At 39.1% G+C, this 21922-nt stretch overlaps 1 protein-coding gene across 1 annotated transcript; it reads left to right on the forward strand.

Moving 5' to 3' along the window:
* Positions 1-148: 148 nt before the first annotated feature.
* On the forward strand, positions 149-20746 carry CCT3 (chaperonin containing TCP1 subunit 3). The gene is made up of 12 exons (XM_074103793.1): positions 149-295; positions 373-434; positions 527-703; positions 1600-1797; positions 2808-2932; positions 3178-3373; positions 4043-4197; positions 14048-14216; positions 15010-15102; positions 16441-16555; positions 17787-17965; positions 18770-20746. Exons 1-12 carry the CDS (start codon positions 265-267, stop codon positions 18896-18898), a joined length of 1629 nt encoding a protein of 542 aa, XP_073959894.1. The 5' UTR covers positions 149-264; the 3' UTR covers positions 18899-20746.
* Positions 20747-21922: the final 1176 nt, after the last annotated feature.

Raw genomic sequence — 21922 nt, forward strand, 5'->3', positions numbered from 1 at the left:
CTAATGATAGGAACCAAGACATCAGTTATTTTACGTATTTTTTAGTATGTAGTCGTTAGATTTTATGTTGAGTCACAAGAATCATCCAAGAAATAATGAGTTTGACAATACATTGTCTTTCATTTCTCGTTTTTATATTTTTATTAAAAACTTCTTCGCCTGGCAACATTAGTCACCACGCGATTTTCTTTCTGAAATTTATTGAACTTCTTCTGTTCGAATTACTGGGAATTTCACGTTTTATTTCACAAAAGTTGTATCAAAATGTTTGGTCAGCAGCCCATATTAGTTTTGAGTAAGTATTTTCTGATATATGCTTTTAAATTTCCTATGAAACTTGCATTTTATTTGTTCGTTGAATCACCATTTCAGGTCAAAACACAAAACGTGAGTCCGGCCGGAAGGTTCAGATCGAAAATATTAACGCTGGAAAGGTGAATATGTGCTCAAAGTTATTTTAAGTTATCATTTTCGCTCTGAAAAACTGATTTCAGTGAATATTCAATGTATTTTATGTTTATTTTAGACAATAGCGGACGTTATTCGAACATGCCTTGGACCTCAGGCTATGTTGAAAATGTTGATGGACCCGATGGGAGGCATCGTGATGACAAATGACGGCAACGCTATTCTCCGTGAGATCACAGTGCAGCACCCGGCCGCTAAATTCATGATTGAAATTGCCAGAACCCAAGATGAAGAGGTTAGGATTTTTAATTATCCTTATTGCTAGTTAACACATAACTCTTGTAAAAAAGAAGTCGAAAATTACGATAACGGCATGTAATTTTTAAACTTTTGTTTGGTTTTTTAACTCATGAACAATTCCATCAGACCAACTTGTTTTATTCTGGGTTACTTTCCTTTGTCTCTGTGTTAGTAGGCAAAATATGATAATTACTATAAAATAGTAAGATGTCTCATTATCCAGTTAACGTTTGTGCAAGCAAATGGTTGTTGTTTATATTATAGTCAAATATCTCCACACCTTTTTGTTCAAATTGTGAGAATATAGGTATGCACATTTTATAATTAATATAACTAACTGTGTAAGTGAGTTAGTAAATGAACTGGCTTGTGGGATAGCATTGTGAAATTTAAAATATAATTTTGGTGGATTTGGTGGTTTTCGAATTTCAATTGGCTAGAAACAATAAAAAAAAACAAACAAATATTAATTGGCTAAGGGGCTCGCTAGGGAATACAAAACCGGTTTTTGATGTATTCAGAAAAACCGAAAACCGGGTTTTCTCCATACAACAAAACCGATTTTGAATTCCCTAGGGCTCGCTATGTTTGTATCTTTAGCCTATGCCTTTAAATTATGCTTGCTCCCACTACCAACTGAGATGCAAAGCTTGTGAAGAATTAATAATAGTTATAAGCCAGCAGCCTAATTACATACTACAGTACTACTGCTGGCTGTTGCATATTAGTGTCAGCAGGATGAAAAGATATGAAGGGTGAATTTAGCACTTCGTAGTATAGGGCCAGGCCTCCTTTCAAAATTAAAGAGTTGTAGTTAAGGTTTCTACAAAATAATAACACAGTGCTTAAGTAAATAAATTCTTCAAATGAAAACATGTTTCTATTTGTCAGGTTGGTGATGGTACCACATCAGTAATTGTCCTAGCGGGTGAGATGCTGGCTGTAGCAGAGCAGTTCTTGGCGCAGAACATTCACCCTACCGTCATCATCAGGGAGTACCGACAGGCGCTTGAGGATGCTGTCAAATTGCTGCAAGACAAAATTTCTGTTCCCATTGATATGAACGACAAGGAGAAGATGAAGGAAGTTGTAAGTAATGATAACTTTGACTTTGAATGAAACCTGTACCTTTCTTCTTCCTTACCTCCCTTTCCTTTCCTTCATTTTTAGGGTTCCGTAGCCAAAATAGCAAAAAGTATATTATAGTTATAGTTTCGCCATGTCTGTCTGTCTGTCCGCGGCTTTGCTCAATGCTAGAAAGCTGTAATTTTGCACGAATATATATGTAAACTATGCCGAGAAAATGGTACAATAAAAAAATCAAAAATAATTTTTTTAGAGTACCTCCCATAGACGTAAAGTGAGGATGTTTTTTTTTTCTCATCCAATTTTTTAGTGTGGGGTATCGTTGGATAGGTCTTTTAAAACCATTAGGGGGTTGCTAAAACGATTTTTAGATTTAGTGATGCGTTTGCAAAATATTCAACTTGAAATATAATATTACTTAATTTTTTCGTAATGGCTACGGAACCCTATTTCGGGCGTGTCCGACACGCTCTTGGCCGGTTTTTATTGTTTACTTATTCCTTTCTTTGTTTTTTCTTTTTTCTCTTTCCTTTCTTCTCTGCTACTAACAAAGCAGAAAGTCAAGGGAAAGATAAATCTGGATCAATGCTAATATATGAGTAACATGTAATGCTGAAAATTGTCATTTATTTATTGATCAATTAAAAATTACAGAATTATAGTAAATAACCAATGTCATGTCTTATTGATTCAACTTTCTAAATTCTGACTTGTAAATACTACATTTTATTTTTCTTATAGCCAAATAATGAAAATCTATATTGAACTTTCTGTCCTTAATGGAGGGGTTCCCTTTAAATATTTCTGTATCTAAATGACCTGTGGCCGTATTGTTTAACATGCCAGCGCTCGTGATCGCATACACCATCTTTTTTTACCCCCGTTCTATAGGATACGGTGCACTGTGTGACAGAAAGAAATGGTAAAGACAATTGTGCTTTTGTATGTGTTAGACTTAACCAAACAATTATAAGCTTAGCTTGGCTAGGGTATTGATGTTCATTAATTTTCAGATCCGTTCATGTGTGGGCACGAAGTACGTTGGGCGCTGGGCAGACCTAGCTGTTGACATTGCTCTTGATGCCGTCAATACTGTTATGGTCAATGAGAATGGACGGGTTGAAGTGGATATCAAAAAGTTAGTTGAATTCTTAGATAAATCATAATTTAAATAGAATGGTGCTAAATCTTTTTTTGGGTCTTTGGGCTTTTTTCGGGCCACCCATGAGTTGTTACAATGATGCTGCGGGTTTTATAGTATTGTAAAAATCAATATAATTTTTATGGCAGGTGGGCCACTTGTATAAACTTAGTGGATGAAAACTGAAAAAGTATAGGTAATTTTATCCGATTATATTTTAATGCTGCTATATTTTCTTCTAGCTACGCGAAAGTAGAGAAGATCCCTGGCGGTACCCTAGAAGAGTCGCGCGTGCTCAACGGCGTAATGATAAACAAGGACGTGACGCATCCCAAGATGCGGCGCCAGATAGACAATCCGCGCATCATACTGCTCGACTGCCCCCTCGAATATAAGAAGGGGGAGAGCCAGACCAACATCGAGATCGTCGGGGAACAGGTAAGGTGGCTTGTGGAGATGAAATGCTGCCTGCCCTGATGATGATAGGCAGGAATTCCTACATTTTTAGGAGATTCACGAGACATTTTAATCCCGGCACGTGTATCTAGTTAGGTTAGGCTAGTTGCCTAAGACAGTGTATTTCTAATAAAAACAAATAGTATTAAAAATATTGACTTAGGCCAAGGTGATTAAAAAATATCGAAACATTAACTCTAATGATTTGAGAATAGAGTGCGTGCTCCGATATTTTTGACCTCCGCGGCCGCTCCGAAATATCTAATGGTGATTTTACATCATATTCTTCCCCTTTCCAACTAATTTGGGGCGTGACTTCTGTTAGTTGCAATAGATGGCACCACACGCCACTATTGGCGTTTGCAAGCAATTACGATTTCCGGATTTCGAAAATTTTTATACACCTTGTATACTAAAATACAAAGTCGAGTCAGCAGCACCAATATCTGACAGCAAAGCGTGCATATGTGATACAACACTATTTCTAGGACCGGTTGAATGTGTCAGATATTTTTGCACACTCCGCTGTGTCAGATAACGCAGGTGACTGCTACAATTATGGTGGATGCAAGCCGCTTCCAACCGAAGCAACTGGAAGTCTATGGGGGAGGTCTATGTCCAATGACTACAATATTACCTGTATGCCGCTAGGATTTCACAAAGCTACTCCAGTTGGAGGAAGAGCACGTGCTGCGTCAGTGCGAAGATATCATCGCGTTGAAACCCGACATCGTGTTCACCGAGAAGGGAGTCTCCGACCTCGCGCAACACTACCTCGTGAAGGCCGGCATCACCGCCATTCGCAGGTAAAGTGCGTCTATACGGCGCGAAGACTTAAATAAAACTTGTTTAATAAACAAATAAACTGCTCACGTAGACCGCACTTCATACGCGCGACATCGTCATTGTATAAGCCTAGGAAGCCATTGCCAGATTATTGTATTGTCACAGGATCCGGACTTACATAATGTTTAATAAACCTTCGAATAGTGACTGCTACCAAGGCCGTGGCTTATTTGCTCTTCTGTGCAGCATTATGTCTAGAGAACAATTCATGAAAAACATACCTCAATGAAACCGACTTCGATGTATGACGCTCGCTTACCTAAGTCCGTAAAGCCGCAATAGTCCGCACCGCCACTTCACTAGCTAGTTTTTAGGCGTATAAAGTTTGTTATTATTTACACACAAAACTATTTACAATGTCTACAATCACAATTAATATTTATTTTACAAAACTGAGCACAACCGCAATAATATATATCCGCCGAGAGTTTTTTTTGAAGTCTGGCTGACTGCCGCCTTTTTTTACGATCGAAGGCGCGCGGCAAAGGACTTGCGCCAATCAGCCACCGACAGCAAAGAGGATGCAAATCAAAAAATTGTTCGCCATCCAAAATACTTGCACATATTTCCCCCCCAGAACCAAGCCGAGCATTAGTTAACAGTCACCATCTAAAGGCAAAATACACAATTTTGATACCGGCCTAAGTAATGTACCGTTTTGAGTTTTGAGCTCGACTACTCGAACTGTTCCGTCCTGTCCAGGCAATAGTTTTATAATCCGACCACGTTTCCATTGCAAAGGAGGGTAATTATCTTCTTTTATTAAGACTAAATCGTTGACTTTAGGAGCAGACAAACGTGAAGTCCATTTAGGACGTTGTTGTAACGTATGCAGGTATTCATTTCGCCAACGAGACCAAAAATGTTGAGACATTTTTTGAATTTGTTGAAAACGCGATAACCGATTAAAATTTGTTTCTTCAAATGGATATTCTGGCAATGATACAAGAGGTTGACCGATTCAAAAATGACCGGGTGTTAGAATTTCCAAATCAGCTGGGTCCGAACTCTGAGGACAAAGCGGCCTGGAATTCATGACAGCCTCTACTTTGGTGAAGAATGTACTCAGCTCCTCAAAGGTGAGTCGTCTTTCCCCGAGTACACGATGCATATGGGTCTTTGCTGACTTAACGGCCGCTTCAAATAATCCTCCCATGTTAGGGCTGCTGGGAGGGTTAAACAACCAGGTTATATTACTTTGCGACGATTGACGTTCTATTTCAGAATGATTATCCCTTAAAAATATGTACAACTCCTTCAAATACTTGTTTGTCCCAACAAAGTTAGTTCCGCAATCAGAGCGAATCAAGGATGGAAGACCTCTTCGAGAGACAAATCTAGATAAAGTTGCCACAAATCCTTCTACTGAAAGTTCCGAAACTACCTCTAAATGTACCGCCTTTGTAGCCAAACACACGAAAATACACAAATAGCATTTTTGAATCCGAGCACCTCTCAAAACACTGCTTTTAATGAGAATGGGTCCCGCAAAATCTGTCCCAACTCCTTCAAAAGCACGTGAAGATCGAACACGGTCAGCTGGCAAGTCAGCCATAAATGGTTGATGTTGCCGTGGATTAGCTTTAAAACATGTCACACATTTAAATGTTACGCTCTTAGTTAAATATCGCATGTTTAATATCCAGTAATTACGAGACAAAATTGCTGCCAGCGTATTGGCTCCTACATGACAGAATATTCTATGGTAATGTTCAACCAATAATACTGTAAACTTATTTTTAGCGGGAAGCAGAATGGGATGGCGCGCCGTATAGGGCAAATCCGAATGACATAAACGCCCACCTACGCGAATCAATCCGTTGTCTAAAAATAAGTTCAGTTTTTTTAAGGAATCTCGAATAGGTTTTCCTGCGGTTAAATCGGCAATATAGTTATCAAAATGTATTCTTTGAACCATACTTATTAAATTAATAACAACCATACGACGTTCCAAGACAGGATTTTTGTTGACATTAGTCCGCTTTCGACAAGCATTTATAAAACGGTAAACATAAATCGTTACGTTTATTAGTTTTACGAATGAACTGTAACGACTCTATAAATCAAATCCTTTTTCGGAAATCGTAACATTGATGGATTTTGACCGTATTCCCGGTAATACAGTAGATATTTCCGTTTTTTTATCATGAGGCCACAATTCACGAGCCTGGCGTAACCACTCTGGGCCCCACCAAATTTGATGCTCCAGTAGCTGAGTTGCAGAACATCCTCGTGAAGCTACATCTGCACAATTTAAATCCCCTGGCACGTGTCTCCAAACCATAGGCAATTTTTTATCTTTAATTTGTGATACTCTATTGCCTTGAAAAACTTCCAATTTATGAGGAGGAACGTGCAACCAAGCTAAAACGATAGTGCTGTCACACCATCCAATAACGTCCGAAAATACAAATGATAACCCAACCAGCAAAAAAGTCTTGGATTGCGCACTTTATGAGAGTGGTGGGCTTATAGCGCTCTTATAATTGTTTTGGAACATGTTACTGCTCTTATATTAGCCTTAGATAAGCTAGTACAGACTCAAGAACTCTCTATCTTATAACCTAGTCTCATATATGTATATAAGCTCATTTTATAATACTATTATAAGTCTCTTACTCCTACAATAACATTTACGAAGACTCATTGTACTTGAGAATATCTGTTCTTATAGCACCATTCTCTAAGTTTATTTGATTTTATAATGGTCCTGATAAATGCTCTTATAAGAATGTCAGACTAATATCAGCATAACATAAGAACATTATAAGCGTATACTTTTTTGATCTTGTTTAAAGCTATTGTAAGATCGATAGCAATAGTTTAGTAAGATATTAGAATGATATTAGTTCATTTGATTTTATAATGGTCCTGATAAATGCCCTTGTAAGAATGTCAGACTAATATCAGCATAACATAAGAACATTATAAGCGTATACTTTTTGATCTTGTTTAAAGCTATTATAAGATCAATAGCAATAGTTTAGTAAGATATTAGAATGATATTAGTTAATTTGATTTTATAATGGTCCTGATAAATGCTCTTGTAAGAATGTCAGACTAATATCCGCATAACATAAGAACATTATAAGCGTATACTTTTTTGATCTTGTTTAAAGCTATTATAAGATCAATAGCAATAGTTTAGTAAGATATTAGAATGATATTAGTTCATTTGATTTTATAATGGTTTTGATAAATGCTTTTGTAAGAATGTCAGCCTAATATAAGCATAACATAAAAACACCAGACAAGTTAAGTGTTGAGAAAGATATTGGTGAGGGTTCTGCAGGATTTTATTTCATGCAAGAAGTCGATATAAAGGACAGAGATTCAGTCTGTGGCATAGATCATGTCAGTGAAAATGAATCTTCGACCGAGGACGAAACCGATTATGAAAAAGATTTTGCCTTAAAAGGTGATTTACACTGCAGTTGGGCACTAATCAGTATATGCATACGCTTTCGTATCAACGCCTAATTAGAATTCAACCTGTATAAGTCGCAAAACCCAATTCCAGAGATTGCTGTGGCCATCAAGAAATTATTATATCACGGAAAAATGCATGCTATAACTCTTCTAGAAATGGCGTATACTTTTCCACACTAGTGCGCAAAGTAGCACTTTTTGTGCCTGAGTAGGTAATTCGCACAAATATCCTTTCGGGTTGTAATTATATTTACATGGCAATTGCCATTTTACACCCAGGGGAAGATGTAAAATCATATGCTCACCACGGGAAATTGTAAAGAAAGCCTCAGATAGCTTGTTTATGGCCCTCGCCTTCGGCTCGGGCCAAATACCCGCAATCTGTGACTTTCTTTATATTATTTCCCTATGTGAACAATTTACTAATATTTGTTTGATTTTATGGTTTTCATCTTCTTTTACAGATATTTACTCAGGAGATGTAAAGCCATCAAATTTAGATGCGCCTTTTGTTTATAAAATGAATCAGCTTGAAAAAGGATTTACTGTCACTACTAAGATAGGAACTGAAAAAAACGTTATTGTAATGGCCGCATCCGTGACACGTTTCACTCAACAAGAAATGAGTTTCTTTCCAAGGCCATGTTAAATTCTTTAACATATGGAAGTCTTTCTTGGTCAAGTAATGGTCTAAATCCATATATTCAGCCATTTACATCACCAACGTTGTCACTTAAATAAAAAGTAAAAACTTAGTATATTTGTTTTTATAAAGTCAAGTGATCAGGTTAGGATAAAATCAGGTAAAGGTTAAACAGTTCATGTTTTATGTAGGTAAAGCAAGGAACCCTAAATTAATTCAACATGGCCGTACCATTGGTATTCAGAATGCTAATATTAGAGTAAATGATCTTACAATAGTCTAATAGTGCGCTGGAAAAGTGCAACTATAACAATGGCAACATTTTCACTACAATTATAGAAATAAAAAAATATACGAGGATAGAAAATACTATTTTAATTAATTATTTGAGTGGGCGCATGAAATTTGAAGCGTAAAACAGGGTCTACTTTACAGTAAATAATATGTTCCAACGTAAATACTTACCGCGCAACATAAAGAACCACCAATGATAACAAACACCTTATTAATATTACTACTATTATTATACTTGCATTCAGTTTGTCACTACAATATTTTATTCTGCCACGCTGCAGTTCACTCACCGAGCATAATGCACGCGGAATGTTTCAAAATTTCGTGTGGTCGTACATAAAATCAAAATAAGCTTGTTTAGGCTCACAAGATTCTAACGTTGGACCAATATAAGCCTATGCAGGCTTACAAAATACTTACGTAAAAGCGATATTAGCCTAAGGCAGCTTAAATTAGTTTTGTAAAGATTATTGTAAATGCGAACAGTATTCAATAAGACTGATATTAGGACGATGTTAAAATAAATACGCTTATAATTTGTGCCCAAATCCAGGCTTATACGATGATATAAAACCAATATTAGAGTGAAAATTTATAGTCTTGAGATGGTTGTAAGAGGGATTTTGCTGGTTGGGAACTCGCTCAAATATCTGTACACATGTGATAACAAGTTAACAAGCAAGACAGCACCATTTAACTCCAGTTGCGGTATAGTCAACTTAGTTTTAAGTGGAGCAACACGAGATTTAGCTGTAACCAAGCGAACCATAACTCCTCCATCATCATTTTCCGATCGTAAATATACCGCAGCTGCATATCCGCAGGACGACCCATCACAAAAAACCATGTAAAGAGAACATTTTTTAATTATTAGATTTTAAGCAACGTGGTATCGAAACGTTCTTTAAATTCGGCAAATCTGAAATTATGGCCTTCCATTTCGTAACTAAATTTTTGGGTGCAGGTGTGTCCCATTCAACATGTTTAGCTCCGTCGCTCAATAATTCCTGTAAAAGTAATTTAATCCGAAACACCACAGCACAAATCCATCCCATTGGATCAAATAATTTCGCCAAAGACGACAAAATGCTACGTCGAGTGACTTTTGATTGTTCAGACGGTAAGTTAATCCTGTAAGTGAAACTATCTGTTGAAGGGTTCCATTGGATGCCTAGCACCTTGATAAAAGTAGAATCCGTATCATCGTCAAAAGAACGAGGAATTTCGCAATGATCTTTTGGAAAGTCAGATATCAAGCAAGGTTCATTTGATGCCCATTTTCTTAATTCGTAACCAGCAGTTTTCATAAGCTGTATCAGCTCATTCATGATCTCTCGAGTTTCTTGAATAGAATCTGCACCTCCATTAATATCATCAACATATGAATTTGCTAACAAAATCTTTGCCGCTCTTGGATATCGTTCCTGCTCATCAACTGCCAACTGATGAAGACTACGAATTGCCACATAGGGACTTGATTTTAACCCATACGTATTTGTAGTCAGTTCAAAAATACGAATCGGTTCCGAGCGATTCCATCTCCAAAGAATCAATTGATATTTTCGATCCTCGGGGTGGATCCAAGTCATCCTAAACATCATTTTCACGTCAGTTGTAAACACAAACAGTGGAACCCGAAAATTTAAAATAATTTTAGTTATATCATTTTGTAGTTTCTCTCCAGAAAATAAACAATCGTTCAAGCTAACCCCACTAGTTGTTTTTACACTGCCGTCAAAAACTACACGTATCTTTTCAGTATCGCCCGAATTTTTGAATACTCCATGATGCGCAAGAATGTAATGTTCTTGGCCCGAGTCAATATCAAACTGCGAGGGCTGCATGTGCCCGAGGTTCATATACTCACGCATAAATTCAACATACTTTTCTTTAAATTTAGGCTGAGTACTCATACGCCTTTCTAAACACATTAACCGACGAACAGCAATTTGCTTAGAATCACCTATAGTCGCGTGACCAGGAACTAAAGGTAACCGAACCATATATTTACCGTCCGAACCGCGAGTCACCGATTTAACAAACAATTGTTCACAGATCACATCCATTGGATCTTTTATCGAACCCATAGGTGGTGGTTCCTCCGCCTTCCAAAATCGTTCGACCGCTTCTACTAAAGAAACACCCGAAAAATAATCTACACTACGAGGTAACGTACCGCTTTCATCACCACGTATTGGCCCAAAGAGAGCAAAATCAAATATAGTATCAATAGCGTAAGGACCGCCGGGCCGCAAAGTCACCTTGTTACCTTCAATAATTTCACCGAGAATATCACAACCGAATATAATGTCCACCCTGGACATATGACCGAAACCGCTATCCGAAATACCTACCATGCTAGAAATACCGAGCCGAGCCGCAACATACGTGGTAGGTAATTTTAAAACTACCGCGTTTACCGACATAAAAGTATTCACATTACGTTCCGACCGAAAATTAATTGTGACAATATGGTTGCCACCTTTTGATTGAGTACCACCTATACCTGTCAACGGTGTCACAGAGTAATGTTTCTTCAGCCCCAACAAATTAACAAAATCACTACGAACAACTGAGACTTGTGAACCAAAATCTAACAAAGCCCGTGCTTTAACAAGTTCACCACATGCTGAAACAATATTTACAATTACTGTAGGTAAAATAACATCTTCTGCTAATACCGGATCCGTTGAAACACTACTTGTGACTAGTTGCTATTCAGAGTTATTGCAAGTTGGTGCGGGTAATTCGCGCACAGAGCACGCGCACTGGCACTGCGCAGCGGGGCCCGCCACCGCCGCCGCCGCCGCCGGCACCTGCGCCGCGCCGCTCAGCACCGCGCAGTTGCCGGCGCGCACGCCCCCGCACTGTGTGCGCCGCAGTGGTTGCTCTTGTGGCTCATGAGACTGAATCACATTCCGTTGCGGATTCATGTCGATGGAACAAATTAAATAATTATGTCCAACATTACCGCAACGTGCACACGGGATAAATTGCTTGCACATTACCGCTGAGTGATTACCGAAACATCTGAAACACAGATTGTTATTTCGCACCCAAGACTTTCGGTCAGTAGGAGAGCCTTTTTTAAATTTAAAACAATCTTGCAATGAATGATTCATTGAACAGAATGCGCACCGTTTTTCTGCGAATCGATTATTATTGTCACTAATATTATATGTATTCAATAGTTTCGTCATTGAATCAAATGAATTGGCTGTGTCAATAAAATGACATTCGTTTTGCAAGAAAACCACTAGTTCATCAAATCTTGGTAAATTTTCTTTCAGTCCACCGTATGTTTGCTCAAAACGCGTTTTTAACTCCAACGGCAACTTTGTTAATGCAATATGCAGTAAAAGATAACTCCATTCATCAACTGGTAATCCAAAACTTTTCAATGCCTGAGTGGATTCGAGCAAAGGATTCAATATGTTAGTTCTTAATGCGTTATGATTCCTCAATGGTGGTAGATTCAAAATACGCGAAATGTGGCGATCGGACAACAAACGCTTATTATGATAACGCGAGGTAAGAATTTCGAGTGCCGTGGCAAGAGATAAAGCCGTCATAGGTAAGTGCTGAATCAACGACCTCGGTTCATTTTGTACATGAGAAATTAAGTAATGGAATTTCTCTGTGTCAGATATATCTTTCCTTGATAACACTAACGAGGAATATAAGCTATAAAAGCTGACCCACTGAAAGATATCACCGTCAAACTGAGGTAAATTAATCTGAGGCAGGCGCGGAGCAGGCGCCGCCGCCTCTTGTGCCGCCGCCGTGGCCGCCGCGCCGTTGCTACTAATATCCACAGAAATCGGCAGCTCAGCTGATTTGGCATCACACTCGTTATATTGTAAAGTAGCGTTCCGGTACTGACTATCATATTCCTTTATTTTTTCCTCGTCTGACTCAACCTCTAGTAAGCCTTCATATGCCATTGTCAAGTTATTAAAATGAGCCTCTAATTTTCGTAATCGCGCGGCTAAAATACTCGAATTAAAGTCAGGCGACTTAATCATTTCGACAGAAGCTTTAAACCAATCGCATTCTAATTTTAATTTTACTTCACAAGCTTTGATTTTTGCCATTTTGAATTTAGAACGCAAGCGTCAGCCGGGGCCGGCCGTGTCCACGCTTAAAACAAATGACTGTCGAATGCAATGAAAGAATTACTAAATTATTCCGCAAAACTAAAATAAGTATTCACACAAAATATTATTTCAGTGTTTTGAATCTAAATAAAACGAAAAAAGCTGTCTAACACCGTTTTTATACAGATAACTTTTATTTAAAACTAACCTAAACTGCAACAGAACGAAACAAAACTCCGAGCGACGATGGACCAAATATGTTTAATAAACCTTCGAATAGTGACTGCTACCAAGGCCGTGGCTTATTTGCTCTTCTGTGCAGCATTATGTCTAGAGAACAATTCATGAAAAACATACCTCAATGAAACCGACTTCGATGTATGACGCTCGCTTACCTAAGTCCGTAAAGCCGCAATAGTCCGCACCGCCACTTCACTAGCTAGTTTTTAGGCGTATAAAGTTTGTTATTATTTACACACAAAACTATTTACAATGTCTACAATCACAATTAATATTTATTTTACAAAACTGAGCACAACCGCAATAATATATATCCGCCGAGAGTTTTTTTGAAGTCTGGCTGACTGCCGCCTTTTTTTACGATCGAAGGCGCGCGGCAAAGGACTTGCGCCAATCAGCCACCGACAGCAAAGAGGATGCAAATCAAAAAATTGTTCGCCATCCAAAATACTTGCACACATAAGTATGTCAAATTTTAAGTCAATCTGACCCCTCTGGCGCTGGAAGTGGGTCAAAATTTTGTTGCAAGATTTGACCAGCACATACATACGTACATACATTGCAAGTTAAGTAAAAGCTTGTAAAATAATCGATATGGTCATTGAGGCGGTTGAAACGCTCGAATAATGCTTCGAAATAACGAGTGAATGAAGTTTGCGTTCCATCTCTTTCTAGCCCTTTCGTTTCGGCAAAGTCGTACACAAAATCTACCCAGTTTGCCAGGTTCAGTGAAATGATATCGGCTCCTCAGTCCTGTAGGCGAGTAAACTCGTTCACAGAAATGATGCTCATACGTCTGAAAGGCGATTTAACGCTGCTAGGTAAAACGCTTTGTAGAGCTGGTTGACGAGATAACTCGTTAGCTAATATTGTCAAAATGATACTATAGCAACTAGGTATGACTCAAGGCCATGAGTATGGGACGAAATGTGTCCGGCTACGGAAGTAATTGCCGATTGCCCTAATCCAGGATGTAGTGACAAAAATTTGAAAACGAGTATACTAGGCTATTGGATCTGAGAGCTTATCGCTCAAAACGAGTTAACTCGTCAGCCGGGTTAAAAGGGCTAGAAAAAAACAACTATAAAAAAAAAATCGTTTTCCCAGGCTGCGTAAGACAGACAACAACCGTCTGGCGCGCGCGTGCGGCGCCACCATCGTGAACCGAACTGAGGAGCTGCGCGAGAGCGACGTCGGCACGCTCGCCGGCAAGTTCGAGGTCAAGAAGATCGGCGACGAGTACTTCACCTTCGTTACTGAGTGCAAGAATCCCAAGGTACGGCATATTGGGACTTACCCCCTGTACTGTGTGTGTGTAATGCCGTCTCTGTTTGTTTTGTTCGAATAGACGGAGACGGCATCTCATTTATCCGTCTAATAAAGTTAATCAATGGGTGGTGAAACAGCCCCTTAGTCTTGTAGTCTAGAGAAGCCGTGTCAAAAAGCGGTCCATTGGCCATTTTCCTGCGGTCCAAATCAATCAAATCAAAGTTATTACCCGCGGCTTCGCGCGCGAATATCATTAGATACAGCAGTTGAATTCTACGAATAAATAATAAGTCAGGAGCATCAGAAAGATGGCCTTGCGAACACGATTTTTAAACCGTGTTCTGCGCGTCATTTGTCGTGCATCTGACATTGCATCACGCGCGCAAACCAATCCCTGCTTTGTTTCTGAATTTTAACCAATCAACAAGCACGTCTATTTGGAACCACAAAAATGATTCGCATTGTGATCATAAGTCGTTTTGGTTTAAAGTATGGCCACTTTTTGTGTGGAATTTGTTTTGAGTTACGCTTCCTGACTTATTATTTATTTGTAGGTTGAATTGAAATTTCGGGATTTACAAAATTCCGGTGAGAATTACATTGTGGTCTTTATTGACGTTGCGTTGTAAACAATAGTGCCAAATTTCGTGACTCCATATACAGCGGATGAGATTTCAAGATTTTATCCCTATCTAGTGGAAATGTCTGGATAAAAAGTAGCCTATGTTATTCCAGATGTCCAGCGATCTACATATAAACTAAACTTTATTTCAAACTATATATGATTTCATGTTTTCCAGGCATGCACGATTCTACTTCGCGGTGCTTCTAAGGATGTGTTGAACGAAATCGAGAGGAATTTGCAAGATGCCCTGCACGTAGCTAAGAATCTGGTAATTACAGTTACTAAATTTTCTTGCATGTACTGAAATTAATCGACGCTCTACTCTAGGTAGTTGTGGTAGCTCTCTCAAGCAAAGGGTCGTAGATTCGAGCCTGGGCTTGCACCTTTTGACTCAAAAGGTTTGAGCAAAAGTTTTGAGTTGAACAGAATCGCAGCTCAGCATAGTCTTGGCCGTGGTAATTCCCTTTCACGTGGAATAGACGTTCTGTGACTGGGTGTGTTTATTACAGTCCTGATTTTATTTTACTTGTGCGTTTTTATGTCATTGGCCGATTTAAATCAAAGCAAAAATAACACATACAGTGCTTCTAGTTTCTTTGGCTATGACAGTTGTGATGTTTATTGAGAAGACGGCAACTCTCAAAGGCATTAACGCATTCACTGCCACCGACGCATATATGCGTTTTCGGAACTTCACCCAGTGCCGCTGTCATAATGATTCATACATCTTGAAAGCACATGTGCGTCGGTGGCATCTGTGGAAGTCAGGTGGTAGTGAATGCGTTAAGAAACCAGAAGTACTGTTATTCTTGTTTAGAGATAGTCTATTGCTGGTTGTTGAGGGTTGTTTCAAATAATAAATAGGCTTAAAACTTGACTCCATTTATTACCAAGTACATGTTAGTTTGCGGTGGCGGGCGAGAGATTGCTGAGGCTACAGACCGCACAGCTAGCGCGTGTTAGGGTCCTCCCCAAACCGATTGACGCGGAATCAAAAAACTCTTTATGTCCACGCAGTAAGAGCGAAAAAAACCCCGTCTTCCCGTCGGTAAATGTCATTTCGCGTTGGTCGAGCCGATCGACGTCTTTTTCGCCTTTATTGCGTGGATATAAAGAAAGAAAAGAAAGAAAGAAAGAATCACTAATACAGAAGACACAAATTTTACATTTTATTAAACATTTAAGAAAGAAAGAACTATTTATTTTGAAATAATATTCATCACATTATGTACAGGTTTTTACTTAAATCTAAACAAACAAAAAGGTGAGTGTTGAATTATTCCAAAAAAGGATACCACTTGCAGGTACTCCGAGTACATAGTGCAACGACGCTGATTTTCAGTGGGTCCACGAAAACACAAAAGAGACAAAAGAAACATAACTTAACCTAAATGAGCCATATACAAAATGTAGTGTCAATCTTATAATTATTATATTTTTTTAGTCGGTGAGAAACAAGAAAGAATCCCACTAATATTATAAATGCGAAAGTTTGTCTGTTTACACAAAAAAAAGAGTTTTTGATCGGCTTAAGCCGTTTCCGCGTCGATAGGTTAGGGGAGACCCTTAGCCATGACGATGCGTGTGACGATATGGGTGTTCGCAGGTGCTGAGCCCGCGGCTGGTGGCGGGCGGCGGCGCCGTGGAGATGGCCGTGTCCCAAGCGCTGTCGGCCAACTCCGCGCACAACACGCCCTACCGCGCCGTCGCGCAAGCACTCGGTAAACACCGCCAGATTATTATGTACTTGTAGATGTTGCCATGATAGACCAGCAAAAGTGGCGATGGACTGGACACGTGACGCGAGACGAAACAGGGAAATGGACCAAGGCAATAACCGAGTGGTACCCCCGAGATGGGAAGAGGAAACGGGGAAGGCAGATCACGAAATGGGAAGCTGACTGTGGGTCCAAACTGGAGAAGGGTTGCGAATGACAGATGTCAGTGGAAGGCGTTGGAGGAGGCCTATAAAAGGCAAACTGAAATTAGAGATATTTTATCTTTACCGTAGTGTACATGTAAAACTAATTTCAGAATAAAGGGCTCTATTATTATTATTAGATGTTGCCATGCCCCTGCAGTGGTGTCACGTGTGTACTACTTGATTATTAGATTTCCACCTTGCAATACCGATTCTAATATATGTAGTCAGTAGACTTTCTCCGCGGCTTACGTAAACCATTAGATTCAGTATTTGAATTTAAACTTCTAGGGTTTATTAAATTCAGATGAAAATTCTTAAAATTTACATAGTGGTCTTCATCATCATCATCATCTCAGCCGTAGGACGTCCACTGTTGGGCATAGGCCTCAACCATAGACCTTCAGTCGCTTCGGTTGGTAGCGGCCTGCATCTTGGTCTTTGGCCAGAAATCGGAGTGCAGGAATATCAGCTGGTGCTTAGCCGGCACTTAAAGTCTAAGAAGAGTGAAAATTGTTACAGATCTATTGAATAATGTTATTCCATCATATTTTGTCGGATAACTTCCTATTTTTTTTGCTATCTCAATTAGCTTTAGCTAGTTGTGAAAATAAGATAAATACGAACTTTTCTTACAAAATCTAAGTAATTCTAATTTTAATGCCACAAAATTAATAATATGTTTCATAGTTTACAAATTAATTATCTATGTATGTAGTCTTATGTAGTAATAAAACTGTGTAGTATATCTCTGTAGCGGTCCGAGGGTCACCAACGGTGCTGGCTGAAAATCAGCGCTGGGGTGTTTATTATTAACGCTTCAGCATTATGCTGAGCCCAGTGTCCGATTCACAACAGCAATGACACATTCTTACGTGTTGTCTATTTGACTCTTAATGCTATTGTTGTGTGTTGTGTTGTGAATAAATGTATTTTCTTTCCTTCTTTCTTTCTTTCTTTCTTTCTTTCCTTCCTTCTTTCTTTCTTTACAAAACACTACATTTGTATTATGATTATTGTATTATTTCCAGAGATAATCCCCCGCACGCTGGCGCAGAACTGCGGCGCGAACACGATCCGCACGCTGACGGCGCTGCGCGCGCGGCACGCGTCCGGCGCGGGCTCCGCCGCCGGCATCGACGGGGAGACCGGCGAGATCGTCGACATGGCCGTCAAGGGAATTTGGGAGCCGCTTGCCGTCAAACTGCAGGTATAACTTAACTCGCTACAACAGCAGATGCCTTATTACCTAAAGTATCTGACGCTCGCGATCGCAATCAAATGACAGATTTCGCGTACAAAAACTGTCATTTGATTGCGATCGCGAGCGTCAGATACTTTAGGTAATAAGGCCTCTGAATGCCTTATTGTCTAACGCACTTGGAATCGCAATTCCATTCACTACTTCTTTGTCTTATATGGTATAAGGCGAGGGTAGAAAGAGATGGTGTATCCTATCACGAACGACAGCACGTTATTAAGCCGAGTTTAGACTTGCAAGAAAAATCGTGCAAGTTGCATTTCATTGCGGCGCTCGATTGACCACTACAAACTCGTTGGCTTTACGGCCTCGCAATGTAATGCAACTTGCACGATTTTTCTTGCAAGTCTAAACTCTAGACAATACGGCCTCAGATCACTGCTGATACCACACAGGTTCGGTAAGCGTCAGCAAACGTACAAGATGCAGTGTTGATCGAATTGCAAATTAACCCACGGTTACTCGTAGCATATGAGCCAGTGCTTGTTGCATCACATTTAACTATAACATAAAATTTATCAATGAGTGGTGAAACAAACTTTTAATGGTGGAGCTAAACGGATGCTGTCTCTGTTTATTCAAACAAGACAATCCTCTGTTTGTCATCAGTTCATCACTGCATCACAGATATCTGTCACATAAAATGTATCAATGAGTGGTTACGAAGCCAGGAAAGATCAGTTTTTTAAGCGTTTCCAGTGGACTGTTTGATTCATTCACCCCAATTCACGTGACCTGTAAATCATCTTCTAGGTATACAAAACAGCGGTGGAGACGGCAATCCTCCTCCTCCGGATCGACGACATCGTGTCGGGCTCCAAGAAGAAGTCCAACGACGCCGCCGCGCCCCCGCCGCCCGCCGCCATGGCTGGCATGGAGTAACTTAGCTACTAACTCACTGACGGACCCGCGTGGGCTAAAAGATGTAGGGGGTGCGGTATGGTATACATACTGGTTACATACTGATGAAGACACGCAACCGAAGTTTCGCGGCTTATTTTCTCGTCCGAGCGAAGTTCGGTTGTGCCCCAAAATGTGACTTAATTTCGGCAAGTGTTGCAAGTGTAATCACGCCGAATTTCTATTGCGTAGTTTTGTAAAAAAATTAAAATTTTGCGACCATGTTAACCTATGTTCTACCGTTGACGCAAATAAGGGTTTAATTGTCTTCTGTGGGTTCCGTTGGCCCCTATTTCCATTAGCTTCGCGGGGTTTGTCAGTATGCACTTCTAAATAGAACACCTTTTTGGTGGCAGGCAGTAAACGGATATTGAGAACAGAGACATCTATCGGCAAATTGACGAGCAAGCGCGTCATTGAGTTCCCAAATTCATTCATACCACACACGGAATTTATTGACGTGTTGCTTTTTAGTAACGCTAGATGTCACTTATTTTAAATGTGCTGCTAATATCTAGTTGGGAACAGTTACATGGTTCATTGTTCGCAGTACGTAGAGATCCGAAGATCACTCCTTCCAAAGAGGTGTAACAATTTTAATTATTTAGAGATATAACAAGGTATAGATGAATCAGGATAATTTAAGATCATGCCTCTGACAACGATGGCCTATAGCCGATGTTATCTTTCACTGTGCCCTTGTTATGCACCTAAATGTTTATTGTAATGTTAAAATAATCCATTTTACTGAGTTTACAGATAGATATTTATTTGAAAATTTCCACAGAAAATAAACTACTCGTTTGAACGACACGCGCCACATGAGCATTTAGATCTGCCACTAGTGGCGGCTATATATTACCTACCTAAATAAGCACATATATGTATTTAGGATTAGGAGAATATATTCAGTAGTATATAAGTTGTATTACCGGTGTGGGAGGGAAGTCCGACCCTCCATCATCCACATCACTCACTCATAATTAATATTGCAGTTGTCATCACATCATAGTCCTATTCTTTGACAGCGGTGATACAACTTGTAGCCCTCACATTCACCCTCTCTGTCTCTCAAACGGAATAAAATGATAAGAAAATGGTCGAGTATTTTTTAGGGATTCGTATTGTCTTCCTTCATCCACCATTATACCTCTCGTATTTGAATTTTTACGGAAGAACTGTAGATCTCAAATTCGACTTTGGCAATATTGTCCACTAAAAATGGACAGAGCAATGTTTAAATTAAATTGGCAATGCGATTTGTAATAACGAATTTGACCGGCGAATGAAATCTTTCCCTTTATTAATGTACGATACTTTTATATAATGGTTCGTTGCGTCCCGCGGGAACAATTACCTCGTACATACAAACCGACTTTTTTAAGTAAATATCAATCGTAAACTCAGTATATATTATTTAAGTACCATAGCTTTCACATAATTGAAAGACCGAGGACTAAAAGTCGGTTTCGCACCGGCTTGGATTACCACTTTTATTTGACGTCCCATGTATGGCACACTGACACGAGCTACTTTGTCTTGTACCATATATGGGTCACGACAGTGAACGTGGTAGCCGGAGACGCCGCCGGTTCGGATCTGTCTCCGGTTCTCAATCCGGCGGAAAACCGATTCCGTCCGGTCTTAGTGCTAACGCTGCCTTAATCACAGTTCTGAGGGGAACGCCTTTATTTTCAACGTATTAAACGCTAGTTTTTACCAATTTCTGTTATTTATGGTCACACTGTAATGTCTCGCATTTATGTTTGATAATGTAATACAGCAATAGTATTATACGTTTTATAGAATAAAAATGTACTAATAATTTAATGTTCATGTTTTATTTCGACCATAACTTAAACAGGCACTATGAATATACCACTATGTTAGTTAATAGAGTCTAATTAAATAGACTGTGGTGTCCAATGGTGTAACATTCAGATCGGTCAGTATGGGAAAGTCTGAAACTATACTAAAAAACTGCATTCAAACATTAAAAAAAAACTTTTACTCAGCTCGCGAATCGAACCTGGACGATTTGAAAAATAAAACTTACATTATTAAAGAATATGAAATAAGTACAATGCATTTTATTCATTTTAGATATCGTGTTTCATAGTAACATTTATTGCTTATGACCTACACTCTATATCCAAATAGAAAGTATGTAAGTTTAATTTTTCAAATCAACCGGGTTTGATTCCCGTTCTGAGTACAACCTTTTTTTAAAATATATGAATGCAGTTTCTCTTGTTACTAAAATCGATGACATGGTTCCTAAGAACAAATCTTCATATGTCGTATAATTTCAGACTTTCCCGTACTGACCGATCTGAATGTTACACCCTGTATACCTATAGGGCATATTAGGCAAAGCTCTGCGCAGGGGGCGACACTAGCGCAAACCCATGATAACGTCAGTTCCATAGTTCTCTTTATATTTTGTCGCCATGACAGATCATGACCAAAGAGTATCAGTACCTTTAAAAATCATGATATATTTTTATTTTATTAGTAACAAAATAACATGATATTATATGGCATTTAAGATACTCAAAACTGTTTACGGTTTTGTGCTAGTGCTGCACTCTGACGGCAGAAAATTGCAGTAATATTCCCTATTGACATACTTTGTAAGTTCTAAGTGCTATCAAAATACGATTCCCCATATTTCTTCTACGTAATATGTACTAGCCTGTGACGTCACTTGCCAACCCAATTGACCATTTTGTTTAATTAAAAGGCAAAGTAAAAAAAACTATTCAATTTAGGTTATAACAAGTACTTACGAATGTCGAAGAAGCTGCAACCGGTTTAGAAAAGTTCTGTTGCAGATGTGTATGGGCGGTGGTGATCTCTTACCATCAGGGGAGACCCACTTGCTCGTTTGCCATTCAGTCGAATAAAAAAAAAATGGTCCATATGAACAATGAATAGGGTATAAGGGTAATGCCATTAGCGATAGGTACAGCTATAGCTCGGTTCCGATTCGCGACAATCACGCAT

This window comes from Choristoneura fumiferana, chromosome 21 (genome assembly GCF_025370935.1).
Source record: "Choristoneura fumiferana chromosome 21, NRCan_CFum_1, whole genome shotgun sequence".
Taxonomy (NCBI): domain Eukaryota; kingdom Metazoa; phylum Arthropoda; class Insecta; order Lepidoptera; family Tortricidae; genus Choristoneura; species Choristoneura fumiferana.

Excerpts from the sequence above, each read along its gene's own strand:
- CCT3 (XM_074103793.1), top strand. The coding sequence starts at position 265 with ATGTTTGGTCAGCAGCCCATATTAGTTTTGA. Across the intron at positions 296-372 it reads GCAGCCCATATTAGTTTTGA|GTCAAAACACAAAACGTGAG; the intron begins GTAAGTATTTTC and ends TCACCATTTCAG. Across the intron at positions 14,217-15,009 it reads CTGAGTGCAAGAATCCCAAG|GCATGCACGATTCTACTTCG; the intron begins GTACGGCATATT and ends CATGTTTTCCAG.